This window comes from Schistocerca gregaria, chromosome 7 (assembly GCF_023897955.1).
Source record: "Schistocerca gregaria isolate iqSchGreg1 chromosome 7, iqSchGreg1.2, whole genome shotgun sequence".
Lineage (NCBI taxonomy): Eukaryota > Metazoa > Arthropoda > Insecta > Orthoptera > Acrididae > Schistocerca > Schistocerca gregaria.
In genome coordinates this window covers 245,900,328-245,926,562 of record NC_064926.1, presented here as the reverse complement: position 1 = coordinate 245,926,562, position 26,235 = coordinate 245,900,328, and the positions used below count along the sequence as shown (strand labels likewise).

Below are 26,235 nucleotides of genomic sequence, written 5' to 3'. Positions count from 1 at the left end.
TGGTCCCATCCTCTTTCATCAGACGCTGACTTCGGCGCGTTACATTGCCATCATTTTGATATCATTTGTGGCAGCACTAACGAGGGAGGAGAAGACCAAGAGATGACCAACAGTTACTTCCAACAGGATGGAGCAACTGCTCACAGAGCCGGCCGACCTTTGGAGCATATTTACACAATCTTACAGAGTTGTTAGCTGAGGTCAGTCTTGTCGCTCCCCTACCTAGTCACGCAGATCACTTAAATCTGTTAGTGTGTATGATTACTTTGTAAGAGGAACCGTTAAGTCTAACGTGTATCGCAACGAAATTCATAGCCTTCAAGAAACGCAAAAGAACATTTCGGATGAGATTGCAGCAGTACCACCAGTCCATTTTCCATTTGCTTCAGCAGCTTGCTGACAAATGGCCAAAGGAGCCAAGAGCCGAATGGTGGTCACTTTCAACATCTGCTATAATAAGGTTAGTATTGTATTTCCTTTCCTCTGCTGTGTTTCTATGCACCATGGACTCTGGGCCACTTTCATTAGCCACACCTTATAGAAATGTTCGAAAATGTGTTAATATATTATCGACTAAGTTTCATGGTACTAGACAGAACTTAAGAGGATAAAAACTGCACTGTACCGAAAGAGAGGAATATCATCCATCAAGTAATTCAGGATGTAAGGTTCCAGCGAGGTTCCGGAATTAAATGGTTCGCACAGTACGGCATTTCATGGCGGAAGTCATCAAATCAATAAGAAAAAAAAAATTACTTTTTCAACGGCGTCTCTCACTGCTGCAATGCACACGTCTGGGTCACAATTTCATCAAGGCCTGTGCTTATACGAAAGTCTTTCATTGTGACGTCAACAAGCCAAAAACGTATAAGACTACTGTTTGTGAACATTGTGAGACCAAGAAGGAAACGTGATGCTACATCGAAAATTAATCCACACAATACGGATACCATATTGCAAAAATAGCTGGAACTACAGAACTTGACGTGAACTTTTACAGAGACAAATCAGTATGGTGTGAAGGCAGACACCAAGTGCTGCCATCAGAACCTATAGCAGTCGTAGCATGGAATCAGAGATGTCATGGACACGAGACTGAGGAACGCACTACGTCCAGAAATCATCGTCAACAGTTGCAACAGGACCAGATAGAACAATTTGCCGTTTGACCAGTTAGCAGACACGTTCGCTGTGCCACATGTGAAACATATGAGCTGGTCAGGGAAGCAGTGGCATCCCTCGTGCACCATGTGGCAGGCCAATGTCGTGGTGAAATAGAGCATGCGATGTTGCCAGCAGGAGGGGCGACTGCTGCAAACACTGACCCCAATGCGTAGGAGGCGGGATCGCATGTTGTAGCCAATGGCCCCCCAAACCACCACACTGGGCTTATATCAACTACGCCGCTCAATAACAGTGTCAGCCCGATTGCGTTCAATAAGGTAGCGCCCAACACCGTATCCGGCTGCCACTATATCACATATTGAAGCAGTATTCGACGGGAAACACTATATTTGGTACACAGCTCGGAAGCGACAGCATTCACGCGCTCATTTCCATTACTGCTGTTGGGGGTCTCTGGTCAGTGGAAACCGGCGCTTTAATGTGCGTGCTACTAGCCCAGCAATCAGGAGAGGACATCTAACAGTCGATCGTCGACACAGATTGTCGGTTATGGCCATGCTGACAAGACGACGGTAATCCTGCTCTGTAACCACACTGCATAGTCCACTACCATCTCGTCGTTGTGTACAACTTCCTTCGATCCACTAGTTTCACAAACACAAATAGTAGTAGCAGGGTGCCTTGTCGAAGGTCCGGTGTCACAGTACGACAAACCCTTTTCTCAGAGATCACAATCAATCTCAGGAGTTACGGTATCACTGCAGCAAAATTTTCTCGGTGTTACAGGAACATATTTACATGTTCTCTATTCCACATCTTACTAAATATTTTTTACGTATAATAGGTTATTAATTAATTTCAGGTCTTCTTTTCTAGTATTTTGTGCACGAAGTAAAACAATAAATTCAAGACTTTTTAAACAGCAAAATTACACTTGCGAAACTACCCTGCACCACATAATCAAAAGGTCCTCATTTCCAAACCTAGTAATTGTCTCCCATTGCGACACAGAGACTTGAAATTTGGTCTCCTTCCGCAATGGTGCTTCAGCGCGAAGGTGTCGACATATTCGGAAAAAAGGCAACAGCTCAGAAATTCCCGCGATGTGTAAGGTGGGTTAATGATGTCACATTGACACCAGATTGCACCACAATTATGCCCAGTGTCATATGATGAGTAGGGGGGCGTCATAACCTCTCTTACCCACATTTTACGCTTTCTTTCACGTTTCTGCAATGGATGTAAGAACCGCGACAACCAGCATTAAATGATGTTGTTTTCTTATCGGTGGTCGAGAAGAACGGTACAGATACACAGTTTCTACGAATAGCCACGAAAAGGACTGGCGGTGGCATAAAGAATGTCGGTGAAAACACCTTTTTCGTTGGGGCATTGATCCTGTTATGATGTAACGTCAAGCGCCAGCACGGCAGTCGGGAACGACAGGGAAGAGAAGGCTGTGAGTAGAAGTCAGTCAATCAGATGCTGACCGGACCTCCCTCCAGAACGACAACGCGAAAGCAGCGGCCCCTATGTCAAGGGAACCGGTGACGGCCCAAGTGGAATACGAGCTTCAAGATTACCCTCTTGAGTAGCGGCGTCAACATTAGGCACTTCGATAGTATTTCAGGACAGACCACTGTCAGAGATCAGTGGTAACTTCATAGAGTGATTATTTCGTTTGTCGCCCTTTGCTTGCCACACATCTGTGTAATGGCCAAAGTTAAGTATTGTATTTCATTAGTTCTAACGAAACTCATGCCTCGTATCTTTAAATTTTTGTCAGGCTTCCTAAACTCCACGAGGTGTAAGAATGCTATTGAGACAACCTGTTCACGTTTCATGTCCAGAACCACTACCTGCCACAGTTATGTTTTATCGTCGCCATTTGTGATTTGCTGTCGCTTTAATTGTATTTTTTTTTCACAGGGATGTGGGTATATGTTTAAACAGTGTGTCTTACAGAGTTTTTAATAATCAGTGTTTTCTCGTGGGTGTTGTAGAAATTTTCTTGGCTTGTGTGTATATTTTTCTTTCTTGCATTGTCTGTTTATTGCATTTGCCTGTTCCAAAATGAGCACCCCACCTCTCCCATACCCTGCGTAGTCGCCTCAGCTGCAAACGATACATACAACGAACCTAACACAGATTTTTAGTTTCAGACGCAACAGATTCCAACCCTTCTAAACACAGTCGAGCAGTTATTGGCGAACGAAACACCTAATGCTGCACAACAGGCACCAACTTTAACTCAGAGTGCCATTCCATCCTTTCGCCAGTTTAACGAAACAGAAGAGGAATGCCCCAAGTGGTTGCAACAGTTTGAAGGCCACATCATTGTTCACAAAGTATGAGGTACTGTGAAACTACATTACTTTCTATCAACAGCAGGAAGTGCATTCTTTCGCCAAGTCCAGGAACTGTTCGTTAGTGCCACACATAGTAAACTTTCCTATAATCTAGTCACAGGTTCTCTAACTATTATGACCAACAAGTGAATGTAGTGGCAACTGGTACCAATTATTTCGTTGCAAGAAAAGGTCAGAACAAACTTATGGTGAGTGGGTAACAGATTTGCAAGTTATGACGACGAAATGCTAATTCAAATGTGCTTGGGGTGCTTTATATTCAGATGTTAAGTTGCGTGATGCGATCATCTACAATGTAACTGAGGTCGAACTTACAGAACTGATTTTGAAAGAGTCAGAACCATCATTTCAACACGGAATGTAAATTCTTGATCAGTATGACAGAGGCCATGCCCTCGGTGCTCTTCACGGGACAATCGCCAAGACTGCCCATCCAGACAACGACAGGACAGTATTACGCTTGTGACAAGAAAGGTCTCATACAATCCGTGTGTTTGGAATGGAACAATGGTAAAAATTCTGTCCGCTCACAAAAACCTAGTCAAAAGGGCAACGTAGTCAATGCATTGTATTCAAAGCCTGCTGTAGGCATTAGCAAACCTAGGAAGCAAACAGTTTCTTCAGTACTACGCCAGCCTTGAATTCTTTTCTAAGGCTTTAGGCAAGGCTAATAATTTTGTGGTACACGTTACGGTGAAATACAATGCTAAACCAAACTTTTGCTGTGCTAGAGCTGTTCCCATTGCATTATGGTATAAAGTAACTGCTGAACGTAAAAAATAGCAAGATAGTGGAACTATTGCACCTATACACGGTAGTCAATGGGCAAGTCCACTGCTCTTGCTCCTCAGACTTTCAGGTCGCATTCGCCTCTGTGTTGACTTTATGTCTACAGCCAGCCCACAAACTGTGATTGATACTTATCCATTGCCATGCCCAGAGGATCTCATGGACAGATTATTCGCTGGTCGTCACTTTTCAAAAATTGATTTGCGCGATGTACAGCTTCAAATACCACTAAATGTAGAATCTCTAAGCGTTTGTGTTGTGAACACTTATTCAAGCTTTCTCAAGTATTTGCGGTTGCCTTTTGGAAGTGCTTCCGCGCTCGCCATTTTCCAACGGTATTTGGAACAGCTGACTGCTCAAGTAAAAACCTGTTCAAACTATTTGGACGATATTGTCGTAACTGAAGAACACATTGCAAATTTGCGTGCTTTGTTTCGTCTGATAGGCTAATCACGGTTGGCAGTGGCGTGTTTGTTGCTGTCAGAAGTAGTTTGACTTGTCTCACAATTGAACTAGATACTTCATGTGAGTTAGTATAGGCAGAGGTCATTGCTGGCAACCGGAATAAAATAATAATCGGATACTTTTAACGGCCTCCTAGTTCAGATGATACAGTTGCTGAAAGGTTCAAAGAAAACTTGAGTCTGATTTCAAACATATGCCCTACTCATATGATAGTAGTTGGCGGTGTCTTTAATTTACCGCCGATATGTGGGCGAAAATAAATGTTCAGTTCCGGAGGTACGCATAAAACATCATCCGCAATTGCGCTAAAAGCATTCTCTGAAAATTATTTAGAACAGTTAGTTCATGAGCCCACGCGAATAGAAAACGGTTGTGAAAACACGCAACACCTGTTAGCAACAAATAATGCTGAGTTAATAACGAGCATCAAAATCGATATATGGATTAGTGAACACAGGGATGTCGTAGCGAGATTGAGTATTGTAACCACAAATCCTAGAAAAATAAGCGAAAATTATACCTATTCCAGAAAGCGGATAAAAATTCACTTGGGGCCTTCCTGAGAGACAATCTCCAGTCATTCCTAATTAATAATATAAGTGTAAACCTGATGTGGCTCAAATTCAAAGAAATAATATCGGCAGCAATTGAGAGATTTATACCAAATAAACTAACAAACGACGGAAGTCATCCTCCTTGGTACACAAATCGGGTTAGAACACTGTTGCAGAAACAACGAAACAAACAAGCCAAATTTAAACAGACGAAAAATCCCCAAGACTGGCGTTCCTTTAAAGAAGCTCGAAACTTAGGGCGGAGTTCAATGCGAGACGCCTGTAACATTTTCCATAACGAAACATTGTCTCGAAACCCGGCAGAAAATCCAAAGCGGTTTGGGCCATATGTGAAGCATGTTCGGGGCAAGAAACAATCAATGACTTCTCTACGCGATAACGATGGAGATACTATTGAAGACAGTGCTGCCAAAGCAAAAGTACTAAACACAACCATCCGAAATGCCTTCACAAAAGAAGACAAAGTAAATATTCCAGAATTCGAATCGAGAACAGCTGCCAGCATGAGTAACGTAGAAGTAAACATCCTCGGAGTAGTGAAGCAACTCAAATCACATAATAAAAACAAGTCTTCTGGTCCAGACTGTACATCGATAAGGTTCCTTTCCGAGTATGCTGATGCATTAGCTACATACTTAACAATCATACACAACCGTTCGCTCGACGAAAGATCCATACGCAAAGACTGGAAAGTGGCACAGGTCACACCAATATTCAAGGAAGATAGTAGGAGTAATCCACTACATTACAGGCCCATATCGTTAACGTCGATATGCAGCAGGATTTTAGAATATATTGTTTTCGAACATTATGAATTACCTCCAAGGAAACGGTCTATTGACATACAGTCAACATGGGTTTAGGAAACATCGTTCTTGTGAAACATAGCTATTTATTCATATGAAGTGCTGAGTGATGGTGACAAGGGATTTGAGGTCGATTCCGTATTCCTGGATTTCCGGAAGGCTTTTGACACTGTACCACACGTGCGGCTCGCAGTGAAATTGCGTGTTTATGGATTACCGTCTCAGTTATGTGACTGCATTTGCGATTTCCTGTCACAGACGTCACAGTTCGTAGTAATTGACGGAAAGTCATCGAGTAGAACAGATGTGATTTCAGGCGTTCCCCAAGATAATGGTATAGGCTACTTGCTGTTCCGTATCTATATAAACGATTTGGGAGACAATCTGAGCAGCTGTCTTCGGTTGTTTGCAGATGACTCTGTCGTTTATCGACTAATAAAGTCACCAGAAGATCAAAACAAACTGCAAAACGTTTTAGAAAAAATGACTGGTGCGAAAAGTGGCAGTTGACCCAAAATAACGAAAAGTTTGAAGTCATCCACCTGAGTGCTAAAAGGAACTCGTTAAACTTCCGTTGCACGATAAATCAGTCTAATCTAAAAGCCGTAAATTCAACTGAATACCTAGGTATTACAATTACGAACAACTGAAATTGGAAAGAACACATAGAAAATGTTGTGGGGAAGACTAACCAAAGCCTGCGGTTTATTAGCAGGACACTTAGAAGATGTGACAGGCCTACTAAGGAGATTGCTTACACTACACTTGTCCGTCCTCTTTTAGAATACTGCTGTTCGGTGTGGGATCCTTACCAGATAGGACTGACGGAGTACATCGAAAAAGTTCAAAGAAGGGCAGCACGTTTTGTATTATCGCGAAATATGGGAGAGAGTGTCACAGAAATGATACAGGATTTGGGCTGGAAGTCATTAAAAGCAAGGAGTTTTTCGTTGCAACTGAATCTTCTCACAAAATTCCAGTCACCAACATTCTCCACCGAATGCGAAAATATTTTGTTGACACCGACCTACATAGGGAGGAACGATCACCACAACACAGTAAGGGAATTCAGAGCTCGGACAGAAAGATATAGGTGTTCATTCTTTCCGCGCGGTGTACGAGATTGTAATAATAGAGAATTGTGAAGGTGGTTCGATAAACCCTCTGCCAGGCACTGTAATGTGATTTGCATATTATCCATATAGACGTAGATGTAGATGTCTGTTACCTGATGCAGGACTAAAGTGTTGACTGGACAGGTGTTTTTTTCTGTGTTGCAGTATTTTGTTGATGTCATGAACAGTGAAAGTGTACATCATCTGCAACCACACTTTTCGCCATACGGGACCCGCCTGTTCCTCGCTATGTCACAGAATTGCAGTCAGACTTCGGTAAAATTAACTATTGTATTCGATTCATGTCGAAGGCTGCACAAATCGAAGGTTCACTCCATCGCTTACAACGCAACAATGTCCCATTCCTTTGGACAGATGGGTGTCAAGTAGCTTTTCTAAAACTCAAACATGAAATGCTGAGTGATCGATGCTTGATGCACTTTGATCCTGACAAACGAGTCGTGTTGCAGTTTGACGCTTCACCTTACGCATCGGTGCAGATTTGGTGGAAAACACAGGCCTATTACTTCGCATCAAAAGTGTTGTCCAAAGGTCAGTGTAACTATTCACAAATACAGAAAGAGGCATTGACTATTGTGAATGGTGTCACCACATTCCACCACTATTTGAATGACAGAAAATTCTACATTGTGATAGATCACAAGCCATTGCAGTCCTTGCTTCACCCGACGAAGCCGGTTCCTGTATGAACTACCCAAAAATGTCAAATTTGATTTGATTTGTTCTTATCTCAATACCAGTACGAGATTGTCTACCATCCGACATCTCAACATGGTAATGTGGACGCACTTTCACGTCTTCCGATTGACCCTGATACAGACTTAAACGCTTCTGTTGCATCTCAACAATGTTGTCTCAACAATGCTCAGGATTCTGAATTGTTTCAATCCCTTCCTCTGAGCTACAGGACAACTGCACAGCCCACGGGAGCTCATTCATATTTAAATATGTTGCTAAAATGCATTCGCACATCATAGCCTCTCTCATTGCGTAGAACTCTGTACTTCGACTATACTTTGCACGTCAGCATAGCCTCGTTATAGAGCAAGGTGTGATTTTTCTTCAAATTGACAGTGGGCAGTCACGTGCGTTGATCCCCAAAGCTTTGCAAAACGAAGTGTTGCAGTTAACTCAGCAAGGACACTGAGGGATTGCCCATACGAAACAGTTAACGCGTCGACAGTGTACTTGGCAGGGTATGGACACCAAAATAGAACAGATGACGTAATAGTGTCACGCGTATGTGGAAATGAGTCCACTCCACAACAAAAATTCTCTGCTTGGTCTAAGTTGCAATCAAGATGGCAAAGTGTGCATATAGACTTTGCGGGACATTTTTGAAACATTCGTTGGTCGGTTTTGGTAGACTCATATAGCAAGTTTCCTGCTGCTGTGCCCATAACTCGACAACGTAATGTAGCACAGTTTAGGTGTTGTCCTCTGTTTTTTGCCTCTTGGGTTTGCCTCTAGTCATAGTGTCGGACAACGGCCCTCAGTTCACGTAAACTGAATTTGAAACGTTCTGTGAACGCAATTGCATAGAGCATCTAACTACTGCACCGTCCCATCCACAGTCCATGGGCGAAGCGGAACGTTTTGTCAGAGCCTCCTAGCAGCAAATTACCAATCTTCACAAAGCTCACACTAGGGGTCAAGCATTGTAACTGTCTGTCGCCTCCTACTGTTCGCATTCACGATATCGACCATTGCTCGCGGACTTGCTGCACGGCCGCTGCCATCGGACACTGCCCCACCTTCTTCACTCTCCTCAGCATTAAACGCCGGAGGAAGGCTGCACCTATCGCTTCGCCCCACATGATATTGTAGTTTTCAGGGTTTTTAGCGGCAGCGGACGGTGGGCGCTAGGAGTGATCCTTCGTCAGCTTGGCGCCTGCTTGTACGTCATTTCAGACCCAGGCTGGACTGCCACGTGCACGGCGATCTTCCTGTACCCCTACTCCCGGATTCACGGATCCCGAAGACAGCGTGGCCACAGCAGCCTCCAGAGGGTGTCATGACACACCGCGGGACGACCCCATGGAGCCTTCGCCTCCTCCTCTCGTCCAACCAATTGAGCTGGACCTGCCCACGCTGCAGCATCCGACATTTTCTACATCGTGGTACGGGCCTCAGGAGGTGGACTCGTACCATTCTGGGCGTTTTCCGGGGGACGTTTCCACCAGAGCGAAGGCCGGATGGCTTGGTACGATCGGAAATTTAACGTCCCTTGCAGCCGCAACTTAGGGTCCATCAGAGCATCCACGCTCCTGCCTGCCCTCCCGTAGTCGTGCACCAAGTACGACGACGGTCAGTCGCTTTGGGGGGGGAGGGGGGAGGGGATGTTACAGCGTATAAAGTTAAGCGCCATCACGCCAGTCGGTAACGACAGGAAGAGAAGACTGAGTTGAAGTCAGCCAATCGCATGCTGACCGGACGACAACGAGACAGCAGCGGCCCCAATGTGAAGAGGATACAAGCGCCACGACCGACTGGTGGCGGCCCAGTTCAGTACCAGCTTGAAGATTACCCACTTCGACCGAAGCGTCAATGTTAGGTACTTCGTTAGCAGTTTGGGACAGACTTTTGTCTGTTAGAAATCAGCGCTCAGTGCGAAGACTGATTATTTCGTTTGTGACCCTTTGCTTGCGAAAGATCTGTGTAAATGCCAAACTTGAGTAGTGTATTTGGTTAGTTGTAATAAAACTCATTTATACGACTTTTTGATACCTTGTCTAGCAAACCGAGTTGGCAGGCTTCCTAGACACTACAGACTCCTACACATTTCGCAAACTTTTGTCACTCCGCATACTCCGCAAGTCCGAAACCGGGAGCTGGAGCATCGGTAATGGCTGTCTGCAGTCGCCAAAGATTGCCGTTGGTCTCTGTGCAAGTATAGCTTTGAAATGCTCTTTCATATTCCGGGGATCAACAGCTGTAGAGAAATATATTGGTAGGAAGAATTCCGCTAACAGCTGCTAAAATTGCTGGTTATTCAAAAACACAAACAGTTTCACCGTGTAAAGCTGCATCATGAGGTGCGACCATCATAGTAAAAAAACAATGTACAGTGTCACCACTTTGTGGACGTTGAAATTAACAAGGGAAAGTCTAAAACATACCCATAACATTAAAAGGTCACAGGCATACCGGTGCTCTTAGCCAAAATTTGCTCTTCAGGAATACTGTCAGTACTATCGCAAGCGAAACGTACCAAAACTTGCTCTATTCATTGCAGATACATGAAACCTCCAGTTACAGAGAGAGGTATGTTCCAAAACTTGTCTGCATCTAAAAACAAAAGCGAAATATTCCATAATGAGAAGTCGCTAAAATGTTTTTCCAAAAAGGGGTCGTATTGCCGATAAAATATTGGCATAATTAGTCGCGGCATTTTGCAAAATACTGTGTGAAATATACCACATGGCAGTACGACGACAGGGCAACCAGCTGTTACTATTTTTTTCTTTTCTTTCGGTTGTTTGGCTTTTGTAAATTTATGAGTCTTTGGCATTAAAAGTTTTGGCAGAAAAATCAGTAACTGCAGATACGGTAACATCATATATGCAGCTTAGGCATTAGGTTAAGTTTTAGGAAGTTGCAGGCAAATTTGCAGAGAGCCTCGTTTCGACGGAGATGAGCTGGGCAGAAGTACGACAGAATTGGCCGATAGCATGTGGTTGTAGACCTAACGAATGGATTCAAATGATCATCATATTTCTTGACATGAGCGTTGCACAATCGAACTGATATGTAATATTCTGCTGTACAATATACTAACGCAAGTGATGTTTCACGGAGATCTGATGTACGGTATTTACTGTGTGTGTACTATCTAACAGCTTCCTCATAGGACAATTTATTAGCTTTGCTGGAAAGCTAATAAGGTGTTCTGTTTAATGTGACTCCAAGGCCCGAGGATCCTCGTTATTAACTAAAATTAATAACCTGATACATATTGTTAATGGTTATCATAATGGAAAAAATATATATACACATACACAATCATTTTCTCCCATTACAACTTAATGTTATTCTGATATAGCGTCCTTTGACCTCTACGAGGCATGCCGGTACTGTTTCGATTGTTTTCATTTCCGATGCCAGATTTGCAGCTTATTAGTGTGGCTTAATACTAGGCCCACAGTCAAACAAGGTGGTGTGGCACCATATGGGCTTATGAGGAAGCCATCTGCACTCTTCGAATCATATTCTGATTTAGGAGTGATTCAGGCCATTCCTACTTGGTGTTATGAGGTCCACGAACAGTAGTGTACATGATATCACAATGAAACCTCTTTAAGATGTAATCAACGTGTGGGACAGACGTCACTGTCATGTCATAGATATAAAATTCGAATATCATACTGAGCGGCGTATTGTTATCAGAAGTTCCTTGAATGATAACTGAATTTCTTGTGCTGAACCTGTGGCTTCGAACCACCCTTGGCATAGTGAAGGTAGCTATAGTGCCTCGACTGAACGTTGTGCTCGGAGCATCACCTGCGGGTTTGGTTAAGAGCCAGTAACTTCGTGAATGCAAGGTGGGTTGCGCTTACAGGAAACAGATGAGGTACAACGCCCATGCACTTCGTTATTTATAGCAGTTGTAAACCTATTTTGGTCTTACCTTGCGGAAGAAAGAATCTACTTAGTACATAGAGCGGATGCGTTTGTTTATGTTGGTTGGGCTTAACCTATTTATGTTGGTTGGGCTTAACCTATGAAACACCACATTCTCAGACATATATGGAATAGAACAACGATATCATTTATTTAGCTATGCTACTTAAGCTGCGTTGACAAACTGAACTATAGAGAATCTTGATGCCTAGTATTGGTTGTAAGGCACGTTGGTATTGCGAATTGTCGAAGTTAACAACTGCGATGTCCTGAGCAAATCTAGAATTATTTTGTTGGTGCGTGTTGTACGCATATTGGATTTTAGTGAGTTGTATATGCCCGCTATCTTTTTGACGACGTGGCTCAGAGTACACGGCTGGCATGAGCATAGCACATTATTTCAGTACTGGAAACTGCTAACCCATTCATTCAGCACGTTAGTTAGTGCCTGAGGGTATAGTACCGATTATTTCTCTTTTCGGATGATAGAGAACCTAGTCTTTTCTTGCTTCTCGCTGAAAGCTAATAGGAAAAAAATGAGACAATTGGCCTGGGCCTAACGATTCACGGGCTCTTAACTGGTATGACATCCAATGCTCATTCGTCGCCATCACATGCAAATAGAATTTTTCGCAAATAAAGAGTCTGTGAAAGAATGGTGGTTTCTATTTATTCGCTTTCGGGAAGAGCCCATACTCGCATCTCAACAGTGAAATCTTAATTGTGACGCCACGGCCGTGAGGACAACACAACACCCAGTCACCGAGCGGAAAAGATGTCCATTCAAGTTGGGAACAGAACACGGTCCCCTACGGTTGACAACCTGCTGCGCTTATACGAAATGAAGTGATGTCGATCTTTTGAGGAGAGCGGCGACATTGATCTCCATAGTACTTACAGAAAGCATAGTCCGCATTACATTTTGATGGACTGGATTCGCAGAGCATCCACGCACTAGATGTTTAGTTCTTAATAGAAATTACAGTTGTGAATCATTTCAAGATCTGACATATTCCTTCTTGAGACCATTAGAATCCACATGTTATTGGTTATTGTTCACATAAACCATTATTCGAATCTAAATCTTCTATATTCTATACTTCGTCAACGCAGCGTACCTCTCATCCCTGCATAACACACTTACGGAATGTCAGGACGCGATCCCTCAAACTTTCGTTCCAGTATTTAACCTGAACTTTCAGATCTGTAAGTTTGGGAAATTCTCGATGGATCGAGCAAGAACTGATGCGATATGAACACTTTCAGCTGATTTAACCTCTTAGTTTTTTCTAACTTTGGAATCGTTCCAAGACTGTGAAGCACACACTGGCAATTACTGACATAAATCTGCTGTTGTCGCTACGGAGTTTGTAACGATCTTCATGGAGAAATGTTCTGAAATACTTGTACATTTGCTAGATCCTGACTTTATGAAAATATGGTTTTTTTCTGACTATTCTCGGGATCTTACAGACGTCTCAGGCGTATCACGCATATAAGACGGATTAAAAACAACGTAGTCTTAAATAACAAAAAATGAACCTCTTTATTGTCTATCGTTCCTCATAGAGTATTGTGAAACTTTCATTCATCAAGATAGCCGGTCTATATCTACTACAATAAAATTAGACGCTGATTCTCATTTCACGTCGTAGTCTGAGACCTGTTCAAAGAGAGTTGATATCTTCTCGATGATCTCACCTGTCCTCGTTGATCTCTTGGGATTTGCAGATGTGCTGCGTAGGCACGTTGGTCCACTTCTCCGCCAGGGCCACCATGGCGCCTGCATCCATCAGGCCGTAACCAAACTTGTGGCTAACTGAAACAAGCGACAGAAATCTGTCACCACAGGTGTATCACAGTAACCAAATTACATCTCAGTGAAGTAGCAAATTTTCTGGAAGATATTGAGACAGATTAAGCCTCGGATAACGTACACGTGGTAACACAAACCTTTATTCCATATCTAGTAACAATCTGTAAGAGAAATATACTCAAAGTACACATCCATAAAATGTAAGTTTTTTTTTTTTTCGTCATCAGTCGCGTGACTATTGTGATGAGGTTCGCCGCGAATTCCTCTTCTGTGTCAGCCTCCTCATATCAGAGTAGCACTTACACTCTACATCGTCGGTTACTTTTATATGTATCAAAATATGTCTCCCTCTACAGCTTCTACCATCTGTAGGACCTGCTAGTCCCATGGAAGTTAATCCCTGAAGTCACAACGTATGTCCTATAGCACTACTTTCTTCCCGTCAAACCGAGCGAGGTGGCGCACTGGCTAGCACACTGGACTCGCATTCGTGACGACGATGTTTTAATCCCGCGTCCAGCCATCCTGATTTAGGATTTCCGTGATTTCCCTAAATCACTCCAAGCAAATGCCGGGATGATTCATTTGGAAGGCCACGGCCCTCTTCCTTCCCCGTCTTTCCCTAATCCGATGAGACCGATGACCTCTCTGGCCTCCTCCCCCAAAGAAACCAAGCCCCCTCTTCCCGTCAATGCATTCAATACATTCCTTTCTCCACCGATTCTGCGTGGAGGCTCCTCTTGTGAACATTCCTCTGAAGTACCAAATCTCAAATGATTCGATTCTCTTCTGTTCCTGTTTTTCACAGTCAATGTTTCACTACCATACAACGGTGTGTTGTAAACATACTTTCTTAGAAATTTCCTCCTCACATTAAGGCCTTTAACTGATATTATGATACTTCTGTTGGCCAGAAATTTCCTCTTTGCCTGTGTTAGTCTGCTATTTATGACCCCATTACTTCGCCCATCATGTATTTCTTAACTTCATCTACATGGTTATCACCAGTTTCAATCTTAAGCTTCATGCTGTTGTCATTTCTGGTACTCATCGTTCCCTTCGTCTTTCTTCAGTTTACAGCTAGTCTATAATTTATACCTGGCAGACTGTTCATTCCTTTTAACGACTTGTTGATTTGGGATCAACAATTTGTCTATTTTATCAAGAGTTTATTTCAAATCTGTCACAGTTGCAGTGCATATATTTTCTCAAATAATTCTAAACCGACTTTTTTATTCTCAAGCCTTACCTACTGGGGCTTGCAAAGAGAGTGCTACATGACAAACATCTCAAATTGACAAATACGTACATCATACAGTTGCGGTACGTAATTGTTACAATATAAATACGCTCACTGTATAAGGCAGTTTCATTCAGATATGTATAATGCGTATATGCATATTGTAAAATTTAACTACTGTCATTATGTGATGCATGTATTTGCCTATTTCAGATGGTTGTCATTAATATAAGTTACAGTACACCTTTTGTAGGTCAGCCATGAGAATAAACGATTCAATACGTAGCTAGTCGACAAAATACAAATGTACTGCAATTGTGACAAATTTGTAAAAAGCTAATATCCTTTCACCCTGGAATTTTACCCCATTCATGAACCTTTCTTTTACTTCATCCATTCAGTCATCGATGTATAGATCGAAAAGTCGCAAAAGTATGAATCCATGCCTTATACTATTTTTTAATGGAGCACAACATTCTTGGTATTTCAGTCCTAATGTCGGTCGAAGTGGCCGAGCGGTTGTAGACACTACAGTCTGGATCCGCGCGACCGCTACGGTTGCAGGTTCGAATCCTGCCTTGGCATGGATGTGTGTGATGTCCTTAGGTTAGTTAGGTTTAAGTAGTTCTAAGTTCTAGGGGACTGATGACCTCAGATGTTAAGTCCCATAGTGCTCTGAGCCATTTTTCAGTCCTATCCAGCCCTCTCGGCTCTAGCATATTTTGTGTATGACTCATCTTTCCCTACAGCTGAATCCATTTTTCTTAGATTTTCGAACATCTCGCACCATTTCACACTGTCAACACCTTTCCAAAGTGACAAATCGTATAAAAAGTTTCCATTTTTTCTTCAGTCTTGCTTCTGTTACCAAGCGATACGTCAGGGCTGCCTCTCAGGTGTTTAACCTTCTCTAACGAATAAATAATCGTCTGGCCAACAGATCCTCAATTTCCTTTTCCAGACTTCTAAGTATTATTCTACTCAGCAACTTGGATCCATGAGCTGTTAAGCCGTGTGTCCAAAATTCTCGCACTTACCGGCTGTTGAAAGCTTCACAAACGTGTGTTGATATGTCTCCAGTCTCATAGGTTCTATACATCAACTTGAGTATTCAATGGCTTTACACTTCCGCCAGTGATATTAGAAATTCCTACGGAATGTTATCCATCACGTCTGCCTTATTTGATCATACGTCTTCCAGAGCTCTTTTAAATTCTGACTAACATTGAATCCCTTATTTCTTCTACTATCACAATTTCTCCACCTAGTAGATGCCTTCAGTGTACTATTTCCACCTACCCGCGCTCTCCACTGCCTTCATCATTGGATTTCCCGTTGAACTCTTGTTGCTACTGCCCTTGTTTTTAATCTCACCGTAGGTTCTTTGGGTTTTTCTATACACCGAGTAGTGTTTTCCGACGATACTTACTCTTTCCATTCCTTCACTTTTTTTTGCAAGCCTTTTATCCTTGTCTCCTACGCACGTCCTACTTATTTCATTCAGGAGTGATTTTTTATTGCTGGATCTCTGTCTTTCGCCGGTCTCTGCATGTCTTCTTGCCCAAGGTTTCCTTGTGGTTACCTTAATTGTATCTATCGATGTTTGTGAACCATATGTGACAGAAATTTTTAAACAGGGACTGTTCAAGTGAACAGGTTGCTGTGTTCTCCCTTATCAAAATAGCCACATCTTCAGCAAACTTAACCACATGTCATCATTCCTCAGTACTTCAGAATCTCACTTCCTTCCACTCAGATTCTTGCGGACGATTCTCTTCATCTTTAATATTCATCACTACTAAATGGTGACCTGAGTCTACATATGCTTCTGAGTAGGACTTACAGTCTAATGATTTCGATTGTTGAACCATGATGTTAGCTATCACGCACCTCAACGTGTCTTCCTCCTTTTGTGACTTTTGAAAAGAGTATGCGCTGTTACTAACTAACATTTAATTTAAATTTAATTACGCGTTGTCCTCTTTTATTCCTACTACCAAACTCATTTTTTCCTCTAACTCTTTGGTCTGCTCCTTCCCCTACAGCCCCATTCCAATGGAAGATTAGGACTAGATTTTCGGCTCCCTGTATATACTGCTTTACCCGTCCAATATCATTATATGCTCTCTCTATCTTACTTTCTGTTTGCAAACGTCGGCAAGTACAAGTAATCTATTGTTGTCGGCTTTAGTTTGCTACCGACTCTGTTGCGAATTGTTCAGAATAACTCACTCTTTGCCTACCTTCGAATTCATAAGGAACCGCACTCCCGTTATACTATTCCTTGCTGCTGTACGTATGACCCTATATTCATCTGGCCAGATATGTTCAACATTCCATTTCACTTCACGTACTGGCCACTATATCCAGACTGAGTCTTTGCATTTACTTTTCGAATTTGCTCTCTTCCTAACACGTTCAAACGTCTGACATCCTACGCACCAATCGCAGAATGCCACCGTGGTGTTGGTTACTTCATATTCTTCTCATGGTCGTTTCACGTAGTCCCCTCCAGGAGATAAACTGTGGATACTTCTTGTGTGTCCTCACTGCATGAGTTTCCATTGACTTTATCATTAAGGATTATTTCGTCTTTTAAAGGTATTTTCCCCACCCTAAGGACAAGAGATTGTCTTGAAACTCTGTCCACTCCTCCACACTCTTTGACAAGGTCGTTGGCAGAGCAAGGACGACTTCTCACGCCGGAAGTTTTCGGCTATCATTGGTGATTACTTTTATTCAAAGTAGGTTCTAGGATGTTAATTGATTAGTAGTGAAAAACGATACCCATAGAGCGCGGTATGTCATTAACATTAAATAACAATAAAATTATCTGTAGAACTATTTTCTTCTGCGTGTTTAATAACAATATTAGCTTGTCAACGTGGAAAACGATTTTGTTCGCTATAATTCTTTGGAGACATGCTGCTGTCACCCATTCATATGACTGACATAAACAGAAATTTATTCTTTGGAAGTTACGATTTGTTTGTTGTGCGCCTAAAATTCATTACGGTTATTGCTGCCAGACACGTCCGCACATTTATTCGCGAAAACAGTCGAGATTTTCCTGAAAACGATTATATTTGCCCTAATATAAATTGTTCTTTCTTCTTTCTGAGCTCTTTTTCTCCAGATGGGTTGGAACGTTATAAAAGGTTTCTATTACATACAGACAAAGCGTTTAGCGGTATACATTGTTCGTCCCGCAGCAACACGACAGAAAATCATGAAAGGGTTTTGAGAAAGCAACGCAAAAGTCATCGAATTAACTACCCTTTTTCTACAGACATGACATGGAAGAGACTGGCAAGTATGATTTCGATACTGTTGCCGCAATATTCTGATATTCTACTGGCGGAGCCAGAAACTTTGCTTGTTTCTTATCTTTTAATTTTCTTAACGGCTTTTGGACATCACCTATACAATCAGACAGAATCAGTTAACATTTAACTGTCTAACTATCTGAAACTGTTGAAATGAAAAACCTAACCTAATCTAACCTAAACAATTACAATTATATTAATTTTATTGAAATGAAGTCTGCAATGTTAGAAAATGAAATTTTACAAAATGAAAATAAGTAGATTAATTAAAGAAAGAAGGTAAGTTGCTAACGCAACCTATACTTGTTCATTTACTAAATAATAATATAAATAAGGCATTTCTTGTTTTGTTATATGTCCTGCTGTTACAAAGTAGTACTTGAGACAGTATACTTTTGGACATCTGACACTAAGAGTATTTGAACGTTTGTTGCCAATGCACTGTCAGAAGACGTCGAAAGCTACAAGAGAATTGTCTTTTAATGATTATCGTCCGTCGCAGTCAAAACCTCTTCCTCACTGCCGCATTCTCATGAAGAAGGACCGATTATACTGAGGCGGCAGAGATGATTCCGTAACCTCCTGTGATCAAATAGAAGTCAAATTTCATTTGAAAATTTGTTGCCAAGGACGCGAAGTTAGACTATCTGTCTGCGTCTCCTTCGCCGGAGCGTCTAGCTTTTCGTTTCGTTTTGCTACACAGTGTGCCGTCACCCATAACACATCTGAGCTGTGCGACTTGCTTTTATCAAATTCTTTAGCGATGTTTCCGCTGCGCCTTCTAACTTCATGTTTAATATCATTGATCTCTCGACATTTTCCCGTCAGAGAATTTCTTGGGCAGCTTGAGGGAACCTGTTTGGTGTCGATCGCATTTCCGTGGTTTTCGCTTGGAGAGCAGCGTCGTGGGGTGTGAGGTGGCCCTCCGCGAGTGATAAAGACTACTAAGACAGCCGGGGAACTCGGGTACAGTGTGTCTGAGGAAGCTGTTACTAGCGTAATACTGTGTTCCGGCTTGCCATCGATACGGGCACGTGTTCCTCGAAGGGCTCCATTAGCATGTTGAAGAGAAGATCAGGAGACTGTGTGCTATTTTGGATTCCTATGGAGGATTCCTGTGGGGCCTGCAATGTACTGGTGACGTTCTGACAGACTGTTGTTGGAGTCTTGTCAGTTACTCTTAATCTGGTATCCTGATACCACCGTGTTAATTCTAGATGCTCTAGAGAGCTAAGATATGTGCCGGTGATTTCTTCTATCGAGTCCTACGAAAGCGGTGAGAATTTTTGTGCTATTTATAAATGGTTCAAATTCCTCTGAGCTCTATGGGACTTACCTTCTGAGGTAAACAGTCCCCTAGATTTAGAATTATTTAAACCTAACTAACCTAAGCGCATCAAACACATCCATGCCCGAGGCAGCATTCGAATCTGCGACCGTAGCCGTTGCGCGGTTCCAAACTGAAGCGCCTAGAACCGCTCGACCACACCGGCCGGCTGCGCGTAACAACTGAAAAAGGTTGATCCCTTATGTTTTACCTATGTTGGTTGCTTTTGGAAACTAGTCTACGTTTCAGATGTTTCCACCCAAAAGTTCGTCTCTGTTAATGCATTGTAAAAGCCACCTTTATGACTGACGTTTTGTCCAAAACCCAGGAAGCAGCTATTTGACAGTGGGTTGTGTGGCATTATTTGGAGCCAGGGTCATAGGTAATGTAGGTTTAAATTTTTCGTGTTGTAAGCCAATCACTATTTTATTTTGTCATGTTGTTAGCTAGTCAGTGGTAATTATTACTTGCTAAATTGGTGCCAAATTGTCAGCTACAAATTTATCACATTTTGTAACTTGAATTTATTGACGGTGCTTCTTAATTTTAAGCATCACTGAAATTTATCGCAAAGCGCACTGTAGCAGCTCAAATTTGGGGTAGCGTCTGTATATTCACTCAAAAGAAACTTAAAATATCTGGTAAGGGCGGATGCTTACTGTTTAAAATTTGCTATTATATTTGCATGAATGTGTCCCACAAATGAGTCAGTTCTATCATAAAGATTTTACATTGAAATGGTACCGCTCGAAACTTGACGACTTTGTTTCACAACATGTTGAAATATTGGCTGTAAAATTTTGATCCTGAGCTACGTGTAGAAAGGCTTTTTCTTATAACAATGTAGGCGTCTTAGCACGCCTGTTGCTGAAATTTGTGACGTTACACAATTTCGTCCCTTTCTTCTTCAAATTATCAGTGAATTATCCCCACTGGTAACGTTTCATCAAAGGTATCGTTCGAAAACATGTTATGTGTCTAGCGTACTAATTTCTTTCATGTTGTCACAATGGAAAGAATTCGTTTTGTCGAGCAGCTGGAAGCGTTATTAGATGCCCCGGAATTGGAGTAGATCATTCTGCAGAAAGAAACACTCTAGAGACCACAACAGTCATCCTACTTCTGAATCAAAACGCACTAGAGGCTCTGATACCTAACATGGAATGTAGAAAACGGTGTAAATGGTTCAGTCAAAAGACAAACGTATCATGATGTGGAACTTGGAAACATTTACACAAAATGGATGATTGTCCACTTCAAACTGTATAAAACTGACTCCTGCTCCTGCAAGGTACGGTATATCCAGAGTAAGTGATAAGAAGCCTTTTTCAATCCTTTATGAATGATAATAACGGAAATATTGTGGAGGAGAAAACAGTTGGGAAAAATTAGATGGAATTTAACTTAAAACCTCTATGGTTTATCATTACTGGCTATGTGTAGAATTCACACTGATGAGTCATTAAACAGCATATGGGATCAAGAAACAGGGAGAGGCATCTTCCCCGTTGTAATATCAGAGAAACGATTCTCTCACATCTCGTGTTTGCTTGTTTTGCAGGCAAGTCTTACAGTAGAGCACGAAGAGAAAATGACAAGTTTGTGCCTACTAGAGTTCTATTGGAGAAGAGGGTGAATATAGCTTGGAAGATATAATTCTGGCGAATATGTAAACGCAGGTGGGCAAACAGACCCGAATTCAGAATAATAACAACTTTCAACAATTTGTGAGTATTATGCTTTTAAATATTAATTAGGTTACTATGACTCACAAGAGTTTGAAATATAGATTCTTTAAAGAAAAAAGAGGGGTTGATCCAATAACTGTCGCCAGAGCAGTTAGTCATGAGTTCTATAATCTTTTTTGCAATATTCTGTAGGCATTTCGTCTACTCCTGCCAACAAATGATTGGTTGGAGTCGACTTCAGTGTTCCAAAACAGAGTCCACTGGCCTCATATTGACCCTTACTAAATTTTTATAAGGTATTTTGTGTTGCTGAACCTTAGTAGATGTATCCGCAGTGGATACTAGGCCACATTAGAGTGCACTTCAACAATTTAGAATTAATGTGGTATGACCGTGTCAGGTTAGAGTCGGCGTAAAGCGTAGGGTCACCCCAAAAGAAGTGTACAATACTTTATAACAATCTCCGTACGTACCAACTGCCTTGCGGTATCGTGGAACTACGGGTTGAATACCGGCATTATAGAACTCAGGAGAAAAAAGTTTCACTCTTCACGAGGCAGCCTTTATCTTCAAATCTCTTTCGACGATGGGGTACTTTCTTTACATTAGGAATTCTTCTCCTTAAGTTCACTGCAAGCCGTGTTCCATGTTTCTTTGTTGGCACCCGTCAATGCTCCTGGAACCCATATAGAGCAAAAATTTTTCGGTAATCCATCTAGAGCAAACCTTTTTCGACTGTCTTAATATTGTGCGCATCTCCGTTTCTTTTACTGCCACAGGGACTGAATATTCGTTCGCTGTTATTCGTTCACCGTTCCGCGATTGTCAGCCGAACCCAGTGAAATACGCAGCAGTCCGTGCAGCGATCGGTCTGCTGATGAGTAGGAGGCCACGTGTGTAGGTGTGCTTACCTTCACCAGATAATCCTTTTGTTCGACGACTAAATGTACTGCTATCAACGGTGTTATTCCCATACAGCTTCCTTGTTATTGTTTTGTTCGCGCGACAATGGATCCCTACAACAGCACGTTTCTTCTGACCAACGTCAAGTTCAGCAGACATATCGATGGAGTGTTCGAACCGCGCAACTAGCGGAAACAGGGATACTGAATTTTAATATAAGCGGGGAGAATGTTTCTGTGACCTTTGTTAATAGCAAAGATGTATAAAAAAAATTTGGGTTTCCGATTAAAAAAGTTTTCCATTACTGTTGGGGTGACCCTCGTATTTGACCCCTCTTTTGTCAGGCTGTATTAATGGTCCTAGTCTTATGCTTCTCAGATCGTTTAGGCTGCGTCTGGTACGTGCGAGGCGGGGAGAGTGGGACACTGTGTTGCGACGGCCGCCACTTGCTGCGGACTCACCCTTCCTGTTGACGCCGTTGAGCGCCCAGCCTGCCTCGCTCTGCAGCGGCTCGGGGCGCGACGTGATGAGCACCAGGTACTGCACGTCTCGCCACGTCAGGTTGGGGTTGGCCTGCAGCGCCAGCGCCACGATGCCCGCGGCCAGCGGCGCCGACGCCGACGTGCCTGCAGACACCGTGCTCCGTACAGCGTTCCTCCCGTATCTTCTCTTCCACTGTAGCAGTAGCGCGTGCCAAAACTTTCAGACAACTCAGGACTGCTAATCTAAACGAGCGATCCTTCTCAAATAATCCATCACTCCATACACCAACGCAAACAACTGTATGTCGGTGCCCACGTATTACTCTCGTAAGGTCCACTATGTTCCAATGTACAGAGAGTAGAAAATAATTTTACTTATAGCTGTGCTAACGGAGGAGATAGCGTAGTAGGAAAGGGCCAATGGCAACACACACCTCGTATAACTTATAAGCTACACATAGTAAATCTGTATACAATCTTATTAAGAGGTTACGTTAGTAGCACGAATTACTGGATTAAAATGAACGTCCAAAATCCACAGTCGAACAAAAGCAATAATTAAATATATAAAGGATTAAGCGATGCAAAACAAGATTGCCCACATGCTGGCACACGGAAATCCCACCAAGCCATCAGGTGTAGAAACGTAACATTAAGCTATGTGCAAGCCGTGTCTGAGCCACACATGTGCGATGTCGTTAGGACCGCTCTGCGGAAACATCTTCACCTATTTGCTGGGTAACCGGTGGACATGCTTCTGCAAAGGGGCAGTGATGTGCCTCTGACCGACTTTATAAGTGCGTGCACTGCGTACGTTATACGAGAGTTGGCTTGTTGGAGGCGCAGTGTGGTGTTCAGTGATCGAGATCCGGTATTGGTGCTTGTTTGTTCACCTTCGCGGCGGGCTGATCGTTGTGCTGAAGGGGCAGTCTGAACTGAGGACTCTTGGTACACCTACCCGAATTCCAACCACTGGCCACTCTACAATCTGAGGGACGGGAACCTCATCTGGAAATCCTTCTAAATTAAAACTGTTGGAATTTTCATAGTGAGCTTCTAACTTCCTCATTGGGCAACCAACTTAACTTGTAAGATTAAACAGGTGCTCCGAGCTCTCGTCACCCTGTTTACGTAACGTCTTGCAAGTGTATTTTCCATGCCTTGCATGCAAATGAGCTTGAGTGTGCTCATCAATTGAGTGTAGTGGACTGTTTGTGGCCACTTTGAGTGGGGATAATTTGCTGAATTCTCTGATTAATTCACCAGGCGAGTCATTCCTGCGCTGACTGAAGGTAAACAGATCAATGATTCTCTCCCAAGGTCGGCGTGTTATGTTGTTATATCTTAAGTGAACCGTGCTCTTAAGACATTTGCTTTAAAACTTACTTCCCTGTATTTGCTGTAGAGTTGACTTGTGCGCGTGCGCCTTCGTTAATAGGATCTTTAGTACCATAATTTCGTAAGCTGGTAGGGAATTTAAGGCTATTATTGTAATAGATGTAATTGTACGAACATGGTAAAGAAGCTAGCAAGGGGATTCCCTGTACAGTCATATGCACCTGTTGTCAGGCCCCATCAAGTGACAAATAGTTCAAATCAAGGAGCCACCTCGGCGTAGTACACAGACAAAAGTTGTGGGATACCTCACAATACCTTGTCGAGCTTTCTTTTGCCTGGTGTAGCACAGCAGCTTGATGTGGAATAGACTCAAGTCGTTGCAAGTGCAAGGCAGAAATATTGAGCCATTATACCTCTACAGCCGTCCATACATGCGAGAGTGTTGCTAGTGGAGGATTTTGTGCGCGAACTGACCTCTCGTTTATATCCCTTAATATGTTCGATGGTATATTTTCCGCGTTTGACTTACGAAACTCGTAACCTAACATCAGAGTTTTTCATAACCAGAATATGCCTTTCACTTCATACAAGAGAAAAAATGAAGCATGTATCAAGACAACTTACAACTTATGATCGACCCATGGGGTCTAAAATTGATCGTGTACTAATAAAAGACGAAAAGTTGTGACACAAGGCGGTTTTTTAATTAACACTTCCAGTCTATTGAATGCAGTCACGATGGAAGCTGCAAAAATATGGATAAAATTAAATTTAATTTACCCAGCCATGCTCCGAAAGCAGTATACTCATACACAAATTACAAAATAAAACTTATGAAACCAGTGGTGGTATTAAGTTCACCAAAGAATATCAAGCGTGTGTTTTCGTCTTAATTATTTCAAAGTTAAGATCAAAAGTAAGATTGCTGGCTGCACCAGGATTGCCAAAAGGAAATTGTGAAATAATGTGGATGAAATCATATGTAAAACCTCAGTTTCAGAAGAAAGCAGATATTACCCGCCCGGTTAGCCGTGCGGTCTAACGTACGGCTTTCCGGATTGCGAAGGAGCGCCTGGTCCCAGGCACGAATACGCCCGATGGATTTGTATCGTGGTCTGGTGAGCCGGCCAGTCTGTGGGTGGGTTTTAGGCGGCTTTCGATCTGCCTCAGTGAATCCGGGCTAGTTCCCCTTATTCCGCCTCAGTTACACTGCGTCGGCGATTGCTGCGCAAACAAGTTCTCAACGAACGCGCACACTAACATTAGTCTGCTACGCAAACATAGGGGCTAAACTCGTCTGGTGTCAGACGTTCGTTGGGGGGGGGGGGGGGGGTCCACCGGCCGCCGAACCGCCGAACTGCACAATAACCCAGAAAGAGTGGTTCCGTTTGTGGGGCGGCGGAGTGGTGAAGTGGACTGCAGTAGTCGTCGTGGGGTTGTGGACCACTGCCGCTGTGGCGGGAACGGATCCTCTCTTTCGTTTCTAGGCCCCCGGTTAACATACAATTCAAGCAGATATTATAAATCCGCTGCTATTACACATTTTTTCAATTAGTTAATTCACTACAACTATTAGTACTAAAAGCAGCTGAAGAATACTTTAAATGCGAATATTTTAGGTTAGGCTTTATCGTGACTGTTATGGACATTAAATGAAGCAACAAGTTTACTGTTACCACTCACCGTTTTTATTATTTCCACGATGCGTTTGAAAGATTTAAACCTCCATCATCGGGTGGATCAACATTTGTTAGTATGGCATTTGTCAGAAGTTATCGAAAACCCTGTTCTGAAATAGTGTCTTGTTTCTCCACTAGGCAGTGCCACAAGTTCCTCCAAAAAAGCGTAACACAACACACACACACACACACACACACAAATGCCATACTAACTAATGTTAATCAACCCGATAATTGATGTTTAAACCTTTGAACGCGTCGTGGAAATAATAAAAGCGGTGAATGGTAACAGTGAACTTGTCGTTTCATTTAAAACTGAAGAATATTTTGAAAGTATTGAAAGCAAATTGCAGTCTGAAATCACACACAAGCACCAAATGAAATTAGAAGCCCCGCTGCTAGAGCTGCATTAGCAACAGGACAAACAACCATCCAAAAAAAAAAACACAGTTTTATGAAAGAGTCATTATTCAAAGTGGCATCACCTTGAGTGAGAAACAGCAACATATACTCAGGAAGGGGTAAAGCACAACGATAATCAAGGAACAATA

At 42.5% G+C, this 26,235-nt stretch overlaps 1 protein-coding gene across 1 annotated transcript in view; it reads right to left on the bottom strand.

Moving 5' to 3' along the window:
* Nucleotides 1-26,235, bottom strand: part of LOC126281749 (furin-like protease 2) — a 710,013-nt gene that overhangs the window by 156,426 nt on the left and 527,352 nt on the right. The window contains 2 exon segments of the mRNA XM_049980936.1: nt 13,587-13,704; nt 22,647-22,811. Coding sequence (XP_049836893.1) covers nt 13,587-13,704; nt 22,647-22,811 — 283 coding nt within the window.